At 45.8% G+C, this 15745-nt stretch overlaps 1 protein-coding gene across 1 annotated transcript in view; it reads right to left on the minus strand.

The window, feature by feature from the left end:
• LOC135383711 (uncharacterized) overlaps window positions 1–15745 on the minus strand; it is an 89218-nt gene that overhangs the window by 47600 nt on the left and 25873 nt on the right. Inside the window, exon 2 of the mRNA XM_064613061.1 lies at window positions 864–907. Within this exon, the coding sequence (XP_064469131.1) occupies window positions 864–907 (44 nt within the window). The remainder of the gene's footprint in view (window positions 1–863; window positions 908–15745) is intronic.

Raw genomic sequence — 15745 nt, forward strand, 5'->3', positions numbered from 1 at the left:
TTCGAATCGAAGCGATTGCTCTTCGAAACCGAATCTATTGGAATAGTTCGGAGGCTGCGCTCCTAAGCCCGAAAAAGAAAAAAAAAAGTCGTGCTCCTAGCGTCAGAAATATAACGTTCATTTACTTGAAAGCTTGCCTGAACCCAAGCGGCGATCCCGATCGACACGAAAATTGAGCAGAGACAACATTATATCCGATTTAATAGTCTTTGGAAATTGGGTGTTTCTACTTTCTATAGGTCCGCTGCCTCAGCCTCGAATCTACATTGTCGAAAAAATTCCAATGTATATCCCCTTTTCCAGCTGGGCATTCCCTTAATTCATCACGAAAGTTGGAACTTCTAATGGCGACGAACTGAAGTGCAAACGTTTTACCTACGCGACAATTCTTGAACCGAGATTCCCGTGTACCGAGACGTCCATGTATCAAGATGTCCGTGCACCGAAATGTCCGTGCACCGAAATGTCCAGGTATCAAGATGTCCGTGCACCGAAATGTCCGTGTACCGAAACGTCCGTGTACCGAAACGTCCGTGTGCCGAGATGTCCGTACCAGAACGCCCTCTTCCGAAACGTCTTGTACCGAAATGTCCTAGAGGCGATATGTGCAACATGTCATGTAGAAATTATGTGAATATTTCCACTAAGGGTAACTCCTTTCGGAAACCTTTGTTGAAAGCCTGTGCTTGACTGACAGAGGAGAGACCATGCTATCCCTTACAGGACCCGCACACCCGTAAAGCGTGGAGTCAATTGCGGACGTACCGCTGACAGCTCCTGCGTGTCTTCCGCGCAAAGTGTCGAGGCCCATTGTTTAGAGACGAGGTAATTTATATTACTTGTCAGTATATTTAACTGCTTACCATTTTCTTTCCATGGTGGGCCGATGATGTGTGTTGGGGAACGTCTGCAAGGGAAATGTTTTCGCTTTAGTGAAAATAATCAGACATAAGACAAGCACGTGCGACAATGTCAATGAGCACTCCATGCTAAAAGCCTTGTCTAAGACGTCACCGGACTAACCTTGTTGTATTAATTTTGTGAATAAGCCTAAAGCTCGTAGCAAACAACCGAAGAAAGTCTCTTTTCCTGTTGTTTGCAATGAATTAACACTGAAAGTCACGAGCCATTAACATTGTCGAAGCACACTACATTAACTTACAATCCTGTCTGTCAATCAAGCTTTAGTACTTATCCTACATTGTTAATCCATGAAACATATATGTACAAGCATGCATGACTAACCTGCCTGCGCCATTTGTGACACCCGCAGTTACGTCAAAAAGCAAAGATTTTGTGAACGTATGTTCGCAAAACGACAAGAGGATGGACTTGACTTTTGGGTCGCAGCATGAGCTGCGCGGCTTTCCAAACGTTCACACTATGCGTCAGATGACACGCATGGTATCAGTGACAATAACAATGTGTTCTCGTTATTGTTATTAGTGATCACGTCAGCAGTGTTGACGGCTAATCAATTCGCATTGCATATTTCGACTTCCTGCCGCTGCAGCGTCCACATCGTCCTCTAACAACATAAGCTTCACATCTGCACTTCGTTGATTCGGCGCACGTCACAGTGCAGATTTGCCGACCTCCAGCTTCATAAACACGTTATGACCCGTATTTCACTGTTCGGTCTTGCCGGCAGCCATTCGCTGTCAGCGCATCTCAACTCAACCGCAACCAGCGTTCCAGCGGCCGTTTGCTGCCTATGGCACCCTTGAATATACGGTCCGGACAGCAGCTGTTACATGCGCGACACAGGACATGTCGCGTGGAGGGATCCCATTGAATCGCGTTGGCAAGGAGCTGCGCTGAATCATCGGCTCAGCTGCTTCCTTAGGTAGGGCTATAGGGCTACGTATCGACAGCTCTGATTAAGTCAAGAGAAGAAAGAAACCCTCCGATCGAATTCGTTCGTGGCGCCGAGTGACTCTCTTCGATTGGGAAGAAGAGGTTTCGTGTGTTATTTGCGTCTCAATCAGAGAGGAGTCTATTGTGTTTCGCCGTGTTGGGAAGACGCTTCCTTTGGCCGCCATCCAGATGTGAAAAGGAAACACGACCGGCAAGGCAGGCTTTAATTTGGTCGGCAATTAGCGGAAAATTAAGTTTCTGGCTAATGTCAGGCCTTGCGTCAGCCCTATTAGTGTTTCCCTGGCCCATTAAACTCATGTAACGAGTGCCTTAGTGAGCAGTGCTTTCTGTGGGAGCGTGAGTGTGTGAACGGCTTCAGCGAATTGGAACGGGTCGACCGAGCACGATGCGTTTCGGCATTTGAGCGCATGGTCTCGCGAACGAGCAGTGTTGCATGCTGTGGCGCTACTGTTTTCGGCGATTTATTTGTAACGATGTAACGTCTCCGTTGTATTTCTCATTGGTTTGATGGACGAACACTTCCGTCATGTAATTGCTTAGCGTGACACTTTTCCCGCCACGCGTGCGCTTCTTTCGACGAAATTAAAGTTTCACGTCCAGTTTCCAGACCAGTTCAATCTACACGTTTGTTGTGAAGCCTTGATACAGGTAGTAACAATACAAGATATTCGTTTGTTGCTGTTTGCTCATTTTACGAATCATCGTCATACATTTGTTGTTCATGCATCTCAGCATGCGCTGAGCTTTAGGCTATTCTTTTCGCCTTGCGGAAAATTACTGACAGCCTCGTTTCGCTCCTGGGTCGTTTTTACGGATTCCAGATCTGCGCTGCAGTGTGTGGCAACTATGGGACTTCGCGGCTTCCTCAGTCCTGTGGTCATTGAAATTCTACAAGTATACAAGAAAACAAGCGCACAGGGCCACTCTATCGTCTTCCAGTGGATCCCGGGTCATGTGGGCATCAGCGGAAGCGAGGACGCAGATCGAACAGCCGCAGGCGCGCACCAGTACACCTGGCGTGTCCCTATCATCTTGTCTCAGGGGTATCGCCGTTACCTCGTCTCAAGCCTCACTGGCCCCATGATGCAGTCTCAATGGAAACGTGACATCACCACCCACTCTCTGCTTTACTCCGTTGACACCACATTGTCCCTTACTCTCCCCCGCCGAATGCCGCGTTCCTTTACCACAGTCTTCCACTGCATGAGACTTAATGTGGCTTTTACACCGGCTTTCAAACACCTCCTCGGTGTCGGCGCGTCCAGCCTCTGTTCCACGTGTGGTGTGCGCGGTGACCTCCATCACGTCCTCCTGGTCTGCGGACAGTACGATCGCGAGCGCGCCCTCATCGGAACTGCTCTCCAAAGCGTCGATCAACGCCAGTTCGGCTTAGCCAAAATTCTCGGGCCATGGTCGGACCCCTCACATCTGATGCAAGGCCTAGGAGCTATTGCTGAGTTCCTCTCCAGCACTGAACTAATGGGCGAACTCTAACAGGACACCTTTCCACCATCATCACTCTCTCATCCCTTCCATAGGCGCAATGGGGCAGTGTACCGCCATGAATGAGAATGAGAGAATGACCCACCACATCATCATCCCATTTATGTGTGTGTGTGTGTTGTTGTTGTTCATGCTGTTGTTAAATTACGAAACGTCTACTGAAAAACAGTCTATTTCACAGGAGTTGGTGTGAGAAGCATTCTTGAGAAGTCAGTTCACGTGCATGATATGTCTGCATATTTATGCATATATATGCATCTTAAAGTTCAATAACAAATCAGCTCAAAGTATTGCTCTATGATATTATTTATTATATGTTATTATTATCTTTATGAGATCCCCATGAGAGCATCAAAGGGGACAAATTTAATTTTTGGAAAGGTCAATTACGCGGGAAAAAAACGTGCGCAAAAGTAATTTATCGTTAACCGCGAAATCAGTTCTTCCAAAAAGTTTTCCCTTCAGTTTTTCTCCATAAAATGTACGACCACCAATTAGCCGCTCCACGACTCCATCATATCTCTACCGTCATACATCCCATCTCGTGTTGGTCATAATCAAAATGGATGCCCTCCCACCATGTACATCAAACACATTTTTGCGTCTTCTTACGAACGTCAGTAGAATGGAACCGCTGTCCCGATTACTGCACCGCATGTCTACATGCCCTCTTTGATTCGCGAGTGTTTTTACTAAAGATTCCTGATGTGCGTCCTTATTTTTTACAAGAGCATTAAGGCTTCACCGAAAAGTCTATCTGTAAGGATTCATACAGCCACAGGATTCACACTCTTCGGTCTCATTGCTGTTTATCGTATAAAAAAGCAAAAATGTCGCATAAAGTCAGTGAAAGAATGCGCCTTCGCTGCAAATGCACAACTCGCAGAAACCATTTTAATAACCGGGACACGCTCTCTGCAATTTCTTCGCGCACAAAGATATTCTTCAGTGTACTTTCTCCCGAAAAATTGTTCTGCATCCACTTTGCGTCCCTCTTTTGTATACATAGAGAAGAGGAGTTGACACAGAGACCGGAGAAACGCCACGTGACTTCGTTTCTATTAAATTAAATGTCTCTCTTACGCAGTTGCCCGTTTGTCGTATTTCTGTGTACCTGTCTTCCGTTTCAGTTCTCGGTTTTTCCCGCGGTGCATGGGGAGAGGGGGGCGCAACTTCTACCACCGCCTTTGGGAGAATCGCACTTCCTTTGATCCAGTTTCCTGCCTTTGTCACACGACGTCCATGACACATCCTCAAATGAAAAGAAGAAGACGTGAGGGAAACAACGCGAGTTCTAGCGGAGAACCTATCTGCGCCGTCTCCTCCCGGAACCCGTACAAAAGGTTCCTTAGGAAGGAAGCACTCGGCCGAGCTGCTGCCTGCGAACACCGACGAGTCTTAAGTTGGCGGGCGACACCAAACAAAGTCAGAAGCAGAAAAAGTTTGTAGAAGCAACCAAATAAAATGTAGCTCAAGAAAGGCAGCTGTTTCGAACAACGCCACTTAATGGCGGGGCCCGTGAAGACCGTGACACAACGTTGGCACTTGTTGGAACTAACGGGACCGCACGGTAGGGAAATGTTGTAGTTCGTAAAGTTTGTCGGTATTTAGCTACGCACAAAAATGTACGCTGTGCTACTTACCGCGTTTCTTTTATTTATTTATTTTTAATTCCGCATTACATCCGTTTTACTCGTCATCAAACCTACCAAGGTGACTACTAGCTTTCCCACTTGAAACCCGTCCTTGATATACACTTTTCCACATTTTTGCTCTTTGGTGACATTAATCAGCGAAACAAAAGCGCCTCTAGCTTTCAATAGTTCTTATGTACCTTAATTTTGTACGTCATAGCATTTATATTGTGGCTGTCATGGACTTGCACGAGCACAACATTGTACAATGACGTGCTTCTGAAAAATTGCCGGATATATTATATGAATATGATACGTTTGTGTGAAGTGATAATCGCTCAAGAGAATAAGCAAACCCACATATGTTATTCTACGAGGAAGGAGTAAGTCCAAATAATTATCAATGTCAAGAAACATATCATATTCATATCCTATAGGATATGAATATGATATCAACATGTAGAAAGTCTTGACAAAAAAAGAAAAAAGAAGAAGTCGGTTACCGTTGCCAACTACACGAAAGTTGGCCGAGTGGAATCTGGTTGGTTGGTGGTGACCCCAGGATCACGTCAAAGACTGCCCATTGTGACGGGATAGAATCCCGCAACTGACTGTGCTGTCCGAGGTTTTCCCTGAGTTGGCTCGCTTTCTGGACAGATGTCGCCACAGTTCGCGACGAAATCTCCCACTAACAATATTTTTCCGCGACGTTCCGCTCGCAAATCCGTTCCTTTGGACGTTTCTTCCGTTCCATAATAGTTCATCGCGCTGAAGTCTTCATGTCGCTATGCCTGTACGTATTTGCTATTTGCTGGCTGATGTTTGTTTGGATAACCAAACGACAAACACCACAGATATTTAGGACTGTGCGAACAGCAATTATAAGCCGGATAATTATACTATATATATATATATATATATATATATAGGATGAGGTAAGAGGATTCTCAAACGGCCACGAAATTTTACAGAAGTTCAAAAAAAGACGCGGAAACAGATTTTAGGGAAGTTACAAACACTAGTTTATTACATAGGGAGACGTTAAAAAGGGCATGGGGTAGACGTTTCGACAGTGGCACTGTCGAAACGTCGACCCCTTGCCCTTTTTAACGTGGTGGTATCGGATACTTGTAAAAAAGAAAGTTCGTGGATTGGTGCACCCGTTCGCGAATTATTTAGCCCGGGGATTTAACTGAAACACCCGGTATAGATACTCATGGAACGATGCGACAGCACCTGAGGACACGTGTTTCGCCGTGTTTGCGGCTCGTCAGCTCTGGGTAGCTGGTATATGAGTATCTGTTTCTCTCCGTGCAGCCATAGAAGCCATCTTAATCTGTAATTTTGAATTTCAAACACGTCTAGTGTCATTTACTTGTTTCTTTAATGGCTTTTTTCCCTCGTTATAATTGACTGGCTTGCACTGTGGCATTGAGGAGTGCTCAGTCAACCTCCCAGGTGTATATCGCTCGCTGAGCGACCCCTGGTTTGCCAATTCCGAACGATGCGCAGCTACCCAGAGCTGACGAGCCGCAAGCACGGCGAAACACGTGTCCTCTAGTGCTGTCGCATCGTTCCATGAGTATCTGTTTCTCTGCGTGCAGCCATAGAAGCCATCTTTATCTGTAATTTTGAATTTCAAACACGTCTAGTGTTATTTACTTGTTTCTTTAATGGCTTTTCCCCCCTCATTATATAATTATCACCACGCAAATTTGTAATATAAAACCTGAGCGAATACGGAGCCGATAGTTTAATACCCGAAGCAAACAGGAAGCGAATAGTTATGTAACCAAACCGAACCTCTAGCAGGGGCCTCAAACTCAAATGGAGTCGAGGGCCGCATTGACCCTAGACGACATCATGGAGGGCCGCACAGAAAAGAAATGGCGCTAATTAACGTAAATACCTTGATATATCATATCACAAAAATGTACACAAAAACATGAGCGGCGTAGTTATTGTGGAGCGGGACGGTGTGTCCAGATTTCATTATTGAAAAACTCCATTTGGCACACCAAGAGAAATAAATACTAAGCTGCCCTTCAAATCAGGTACTGAAAATATGAACGATGATTCCAGAAAAATGCGTAGTCCTTCACAAAGGAATACTAGAATGCTCAGGAGCGCTCAAAATTTACACGCTATATTATAACCTTCGATCGTTATTGTAAAGGGGCTCGTTATTTTATTCCCCCCGTTCCCATCAGCAATGGGGTAGAGTATCGCCTGTGGCGATGAAACTTCCCACTCTCCAAGGTCAAAAATAAAGTTGTTGTTGTTGTTGTACACGCGATAATGTTGCCTTTGCTCACGGTTCCAAGTTGGAAAAATAAATGGAAAAAAAATAGAAAGAAACAGCTAGCTAACAATATTGACAATTGGTTATTGCTTCGGGTTTGCTACTTTAATATGACTCCTAAAAAATTAAGATGAAGTGGCCTTTGTACTAATAACGGTTCTGTTGTTTTTAATGTGTCACTATTTGACTTGGTGTGAGAGTTAAGATGAACCCTTCTTAACCCCCACATTAGCTACGGTGCTAGTTTACCGAATTGCACGCGAATACCAGGTTGCCTTGTCCGTAACTTTGTTAGATGCATGAGCTACAAGAAGTGCTCACATGTGGTGTATTGTGCATAACATGGAGGGGAGGAGGAGGAGGAGGAGTGTCGTTGGGAGGAACCCGAGAGGTCTGCCTGTTAGGCGGCATGTTTCTCGGGGAGGGAGAGGTAGTGGAGAGGAGGAGAGGAAAGGGTGAAGTGGAAGACCGAGCGGAATCCGCTCGGGGGGAGGATAGCTGCGTCCATGGGCCGACATCAGGGGAACTGTGCCGGCATACGACTATTACACATCTGAGGGAAACCCAGGAAAAAACCCAGACGGCACAGCCGGCCCGCGGATTCGAACCGCGGACCTCCCAGTCTCCAAGCGCACGCGTTACCGCTGCGCCACCGGAGCTGGTGCATGCATAACATGGACAGAGGCAGAGGACAGGCATTGGTTTATTCCTAATTCTTCATTAAATTTTTTGAGAGGGTAGCTTCGTTCTCTTTGGTGGCCCGCGGACCGTAGAATCCGCGAATTCAATAGCGAGTAGCTTTGTGTGGCCACCACATGTGGCCCGCGGGTCGCGTGTTTGAGACCCCTGCTCTGGACGAAGAGGCCAGCACTCACTTTCTTTTATAGACGCTTTAGTGGCGGTTTGGGGCTTACGAGTGCAGCCTCGGAGCTACTCGATTACATTAGGTTTCTCGAATTCCAACTCGATTCGGAATTCAAATCGAATGTATTCGCTTCGATATTCGAAAAATTCAAATTTTCTCACAACCATGTTTCGTGCTTCGCTTTTTGCTTTTTCTCCATGACTCCCTCGTTGTCTTCTCGCGTGCGCAACGTCATGAATGGCAGCATTACGATTTCAGAGGACTTGTTTCCCCACATATATACAGAAGTTTTCACATGGGGAAGAACACGTCGACATACATTGTAAAGTAGCAGACGTTTCTTCTCTATTTTACATATATTCAAACTGAAACTCAACTCAAAGTAGCTGGTGTACATCACGCCTGTATTATACTGCTCACATGCATCAGCATACCATTCATATCGATAATGTGATGGCTGCTCGACTGCAGTATAGCTATGCAGAACACAATCGACTATGGTCTGGTTCGGAGAATGTGACCGGTTTATCTCCGAGCATGCGTCCCGGAGAAATGAAAAAAAAAGCTGTGCATGCAATAAACGGATAACCGGACTTGTACTCTTTTTCGTGTTCTTGTTGCGATGGCATCCCGGTACCAGTATGCAGCGGCTGAAGAAAAATCAAGACTGTATCGCAATTTATTGACCTGCTACAGGAGAATCAGAAACGGGAAATGCATTGCGTGTCAATGGAACGGACATTTATATTGTCTACACACCTACACAGTCCCAGTATAGCTGCAAATCTTCAGTGGTTGCTGTTACAATGCGGAAATAAACTACCACACCCTTAAAAATGAGTTTCACCACATAGCACGCTCCTAGCCAACCGTCATTCCGAATGACAACGTTCTCGCCCCTGATTTGTTGAAAACGTGGGGCGGAGCCTATTTTTTGACACTTATGCTGTTCATAAGTGTCACAAAAAAGGCGTACGCCTCCCGTTTTCAGCAAATCAGGGAAGATAACGATATCATTCGAGTTTATGGTTGGCTAGGAGCGTGCTATGGGGTGAAGTTCATTTCTAAGAGTGCACTTCCACTGCAGACACACATTCTTCCTACCTCACACATGTTCGTGTTAAACGAACTACTGCGTCCTGTAAGTGGGAAGACACTCACACTCATGATAACCACCGTCAAACTACGGGGGTTGCTAAGGAGGTTAGTTTGAAAACCGCTCATGAAGCTGCACAATGAACCAGATCTCCGTTGGTCCATTATACTTTGGTGACTTGATCTTACCCAGCATGACCATTGTTTTGTCGTCAAGGTTTGACTCGCGAGAAACGTTCTTCTACGGAAAAATCATGCGCACTTGTTGTTAGGCGATTCTAGTAGCACACACACGTGTGCACTACTAACATTTCTGGACTATGTAGGACTTCCGCCCTCACTGTGAGTACCGCGAGCAACGGGGTAGAGCCCTATCACCTATGGTGATCAAACACCCCGATCACCACTATTAAAATGAAGTTGTTGTTTTTGTTGTTGTTATACATATGTAATGTGAGATACTTGCACGTATGCTGTAGATTTTTCATTTGCGTTAGCCAAGAAAGACTTGAACTCTCCTGATGTTCCGATGAAGTTTTCGTTTCGGTGTATTTTGACTTATTCCGTTATTGCACACAGAAGTTCAATTTGTCAACGACAATCTGCGATTCAACCAGGGAATCAAACAAAAGTTTCATTTCGTGACCTTCTATGGTAAACCGGCACTGCCGTGGCAAACGGTACTGAAAAAAGTTTTTGAATAAGAATATAAAGGCCACCGGGAAATTTCATTCGCAAACCTCTAGTGAGACCTCTTGGCGTGACGTAGGCATCACAGTGAAAAACTTCAATGAATTGTACGGAGCACATGTGGGCCTTGCTTGTCTTAATTGGTTACTTGGGGTTATTGATGTCGTGGAATGTCTTCCGACTAATTTATGTTTTCCGCTCTGATTCCTTTTTTTTTTTTTTTTTCTGATGCTGTTAATAAACCCACGACCGTATTCGAACACTCGACTACAGCTCCCTCAACTCCACGACTGGCAGGTTACCCGGATCTTTCGAGCTCTTAATTTGGAGGGCTCACATACCCTTATAGTTCGGAGTTTTCGCGGGGTGTCACATTGTGAATATGCTTGAGAGGCAGACGGAATCGATTTGGTCCACTGAATAGTCTATAAGTCGCTCGTGAACGTTGTATTCTTAGGCTCTCCGCTTTATGTTGATGTTGTTAGCCGGCCACGTGTTACGATGTTGACACTTTCGATCTTTCACACCGTCCGCATTGGTAAAAATGAACGGGAACGGAAACCTTGTGATGTCAAGATAAGGATACCCCCATTGCTTAAGGGCATTCCGATGTAACATTAATTTTGTAATTGAATAACCAGTGCTCACACAAATGCTACAATGGAAGACCGCCGGAATAATGGTCGCTCATGCATCAGACAGGAACTCGCTTTTTGCACATACGCCTATTGAAACCGTAGTAGCATGTAAAATTCCCAAAATCATACAACATATAGAAAGAACAAGAACTAGCACCGAAGTCACTCTTTTTTTCTTCTTCTTTTTTTTCTCTCTCTCTCTCATGCTCTCTCTCTACTAGATCTAACCATATCCATACTTTTTTTTCCACCACCGTCATCATCATCCCTCTTTGGACGGTGTCGCTTTGCCTTCACAAAGTTCAATCAAAGCGGGCCAGATGTATAAAAATATTGCCGTAGTTTCCCTCGAGGTTGCTGCTCCGCGCAGACAGACGCTGAGAAAACGAACAAAGCAGCAGCGACACCAATTAGTCGCAGTATGAAGACACAAGCTCGCTATTAGCGCATTTCCAGTTCCACTCTTTAGCTCTTCTGATGAATGTGGCTCTAACGCACAGATACATGGAGGGTCAGCAGCTGTCAGACTATGTCCCGAGGCGGCGCAGAAATAATGGCTGCAGTGTGAATCGTCAACGTAACGCTCACGATCGATTATTCCGAGATTCTTGTTGCTAGCCTCGAGTGTCTCCCGCTTGCTTTTGTGCGATCGTGACGGCACGGTGTGTCTCATTAACTTCCATGCCAGCACTCGTTAGCTACATGAAGATACACTCCGCCGTGTTTGTACGAGACTCGTGTATGTTTGTGTTCGACAGGCGTAATCGTCGCGTGTTCTTTGCTATAGCTTTCCATGAGCGCTGTTGGCTGTTGCTCGGCCAAAGTTCTTATCTGGTGCCGTGACAACGATTGTCTGAGATGCGGTAACGAGCGAGGCTATATTTTTTGCTTTCGGCAGTGTGTGTAAAATATGGTAGCAGACCTGTTTTTTTAGGTATTTTAACGTATAAATTTGAGGTAGAATTTACGTCTTTCCGGCCGTTTATGTGGCTGACACTTAAGAAATGTTTGTAATGTTTTAAAATTTCAACTAAAACAAAGCAATCTAATGTAATATAATGTATGTAGGGTATGTTATGTAATGTTACGGCGACACGATTTGTTGTAGGGTAAAATTTTATTAACTTACTAAAATTAATTATTTTTATATTATTCAGTTAATAAAGTAAAATTAGCTCAATTGAACGCAAAGTCACCAAAGTAAATTCTACGCCCCATACCTCACGAGCCTTTCCACCGGAGAGACACCCCTGTTTTTCTTTTTCGGAGAAAGCCGCCAGTGAAAAGCATTAATTTCTCTCAGAAACTTCTTTGCATATTCCCTCGTATCAATAACGATACGAAACACCAGAGTGATGATTTACATTGTTTCGCTACCTGGAAGATGGGACAGGCCGCAATGACTTACTTCAGGGTTATCCGACTGGTACTGGACAGCGTGCGCTGACACAGAAGGTTTTAGGAAGAATAAGGGTGCCTCTATTTCTTGTTTAGAGCAGCGCGATCTGGAAGGCAGGTTATACTTGACGCTTGTGTAAATAGGTGGTAAACAATGTGAGAGCAGGCGATGTTGGTACCCGACAGTAATAGGAGGCCTGGGCCCCAGTCTTCAACTCCCGTAACGCTCGTTAAAGGCATCACTTCGGCACGTGGTGGTGGTGGTGGTGTTGGTGAAAGGGCTCGCCGTTGTCGGCCTCACATAGGTGGGCAACGTCACGACTGACGTCCTGGGGGAATGTGCGTCCTGGACCGAGCGTCTGAGGAAAACCCAGGAAAGACCCCAGACAGCACAGCCGGCACCGGGATTCGAACCCGGGTACCTCCCAGTCTCGACGTGACATGGCCACGCGAGCTGGTGATGGTGAGCTGGTGGTGGTGAGCGAGCTGGTGCTGGTGAGCCACGCGAGCGGCTCGTGAATAGTCACGAACTCTTGCGCCAGCCAACTAAAGCGGCTTTGGAGCGCGAGAACTGTAAATATAACGATAACGATCGCTACGTGAAAATTCCATATCGGAGCCGGGCCCGATACTGAACTTAACTTACCGTTCGCTATCGTTACGTTGCCGTTACGTTATGTTATCGTTCGTTATTCCGTATCGCGCGATAAGTGCTTTGCTTCGCTGTGATTCGTCACGAGCTCTCGCGCGATGACCAGTCCTTTCCTTTCTTCGAAATTCCAGCCTACCCAAAACAGTTTTCACGTGCATCACGTGACGTTTGGAACGCGCCGACTTCGAATAATAACGATAGCGAACGGTATGTTACATACAGGGACAACGCGTGGAGAACAGCGGCCTTTCTCCCAAAGTGTTACCCGTTCCTCCCCGCCTTCAAGGATTGAGTATGGTGACCTATAGTTGCTTGCATATCGATACTGGCACACCCGGAACATGATTACGAGTTTCACCTCGGGCCGAAGGGGCGGGAAATGCTGGGCTGAGCCACATTCGTTCGTCTTATTCCTTTCATATTCCACGAGATCCCCTGAGAATGCATGTCCCGTGCTAGACTTTCAGTGCCATTCGGCTCCAAAACAAATACGCAAGGTGAAAAATGAGCAATGATCAAAGACCGACAAAAAGTGGCCCACCCCGAGAAAGTGGGAGTAATTAAATACAATATAGGCAGTATATCGTACAATAAAAATAGAAGCGTTGTTTCAACATGCGCAATAATTACATGTTGGTATGTTCACCTGGTAAGAGCGAGTTCTCTTCGGTCACATTGGTACCTCTACGTGTCACGGCCACGGGATAGCACGCGCCGTGAACAGCTGTATTATCACAAACGTAACGTTCCAATATATTTGACAGACTTCCTCAAGTTACCGCTTCGCTGTTTGTTCCGGAGCCCTGCAAGCTCTTGCGCGGTTCGTTCATAAGTGAACCTCCACTCCATCACTCTTTTTTACTCATGGAAGTAAAAGCCGTGAAAACTCTCATGTTAATAACTGAATTTGCAGGTAGTATAGAAATTGTATTAGGAGCACGTGAAAAGAACAAGAAGCGATAAAAACAGACCCTTCATTAGAGGAGCACTATAGTTCTAGCTCGGCTCGATCTTCCCGGACTTATGAACCGGTGCGGGTCAATGGAAGAATTCAGCGTCGGCCAGCAGGGCTGGGTACATGGATAGCAATATTGTTAAGCGCGAGACGCTAGTCGATGATTGAAGAAAATATTCGACGATGAGTATTTACAGAGCTCTGTTTATGACAAGGTTCACACATGCAGTCGACGTTGCTACCAATTCCAATTTCGGGAATTTTTGTTAACGTATCAGCATTTTCAATTCCTTTTACGATTTCGATATAGAACAAGTACTCATTCGCGAGTTCGAGAGCGCACGTACCCTCCCGCTGGTACGCATGCCGTGTTGGTATTTTCACGTAGAAATTGAGAGCTGACTTGGATGCGGGAGCTTCTACACTTGGAATGCGGGTCGCGTCATCTATCCGCTTAGCCCAGAGCAACTGGGCCGTCCTATTTTGTATAACTGGGACCCCTCCTTCCTGCAATGCGAAACGTCGGCCCGAGTTGTCTGCCTTCAAAAGCCCCGTAGGAAAAGCAGAAGGTTATACAGTCATTCAAAAAGAAGACAAAGTCCGTCCTGTGTAGAGAAGTGGTTCTCAACTCGTCAGAACCCCTTGTTACTAGATACGCACACAACGGCAAGCTACCTCGACACCCCCCCCCCCTACTAGATACGCATACCAGCTACAATCTACAAAGTAACTCAATCCTCGGAGGCGGGCTGGAATGGGTAACAATTTGGGTGATAGGCCGCTGCTGCTCCACGCGCTGTCCCTGTACTCCCGCTTCGGCATCTCCTTATTTTTCTTTTTCTTCTTTTTAAAAAAAAAGAACTGGATCGTCATTAGAATGAGTGCACAGTCCAGTTGGGGATGAGTTTGACATTTTCTTTCCCAACAAAATTGAAGTATTGCAAACGAAACAGAAGCCCCGCAAGAAAAAATGCTGGGAATCGGGAAAACGTAATTGCCTCAATATGACACATTGACAGTAGTGAGTGTCATGCAGAGAGCATCTTTTCGTTTTTCGACATATATAAGGAACCATTTCGAGGATTTTGTAACGACTCTTTCAGAGGAGGTGGAAGCTCTTTTCGTGTCTCTGCTCTTGCGTCGGCCGCTCACTAAGCCTCTTCCAAACTTCCATTCGGACCAGTCACTCGGCTCTTTCTTTTTGCCAACTAGAAAAAAACTTGCCCGACTTGTCCGGTTGTCACGTTCCAAGTCGTTTACCTTCCCCTGGCTCCGAGAGAAACATTGCGCGACGTTGCAACTCGGAAGGAAGAAACAGAGAAGAAGAAAAGTGCTTGAAAGGTGCAGTTTAGGTTTCGTCTGGCAAAGAAGAAAAGCTACATTTCAATTTAGTGCCTCCTCCTCCTCCTTCTTCTTATGCGCATTTCCTTCCATCTGAGATTTGGAAAGACGCTTGGTTGAGCACGAAAATTGAACGACTTCGATTCGATCATGGCTTAGGCGCTTTCGTGCTGTTGATTTCAGAGGAAACGCTCGAGGCAAGTACAGAATATTTACCCGCGACAACATTTAAGAAATTTATTGATCGTTTCGTCATTACATTTGTGTTGCTCGTCTCGATACGCCAAAATAATAACGCGAAACGACGACCAGAGCAGCACGAAAGCTGTCACGGAATATGGTCGAGCACAGATCGAGGCTGTGAAACCGCTGCGAAAGACACGTCCCTTACGGTACATGACTTTCGGCTTGACCCTCTGCGCGAGCTAGGCTTGGCTAGGCTTGGCTAGGCTAGGCATTCTTTTTTCTTAATAAACATATCCCTCCCCCCCTAGGCTTGCACCTGGAATGCAGGGGTGGGTCTTTCAGAGTGCAGCCATGGAACAAACAAGAACAACTTTAGTTTGGTGATAATCATTGGGAGCGTTTCATCACCACAGGTGACGCTCCACGCTCTTAAATTGTAGACACCTGTTTTTGTGTGTGTGTGTGTGTGTGTTTTTTTTTTTTTTTTGTGCAGCTATGGTGTAGTTAGGGCGTAAGCTTTTCTATACTCCCCTATTACGCCCTGGGCTAATAAAAAGCGTCCTGCATGTGGGGTGTCAAAGGGGTGTAATAGTAGAGCACTCTCCTTA

Source organism: Ornithodoros turicata, chromosome 2 (assembly GCF_037126465.1).
Source record: "Ornithodoros turicata isolate Travis chromosome 2, ASM3712646v1, whole genome shotgun sequence".
NCBI lineage: Eukaryota > Metazoa > Arthropoda > Arachnida > Ixodida > Argasidae > Ornithodoros > Ornithodoros turicata.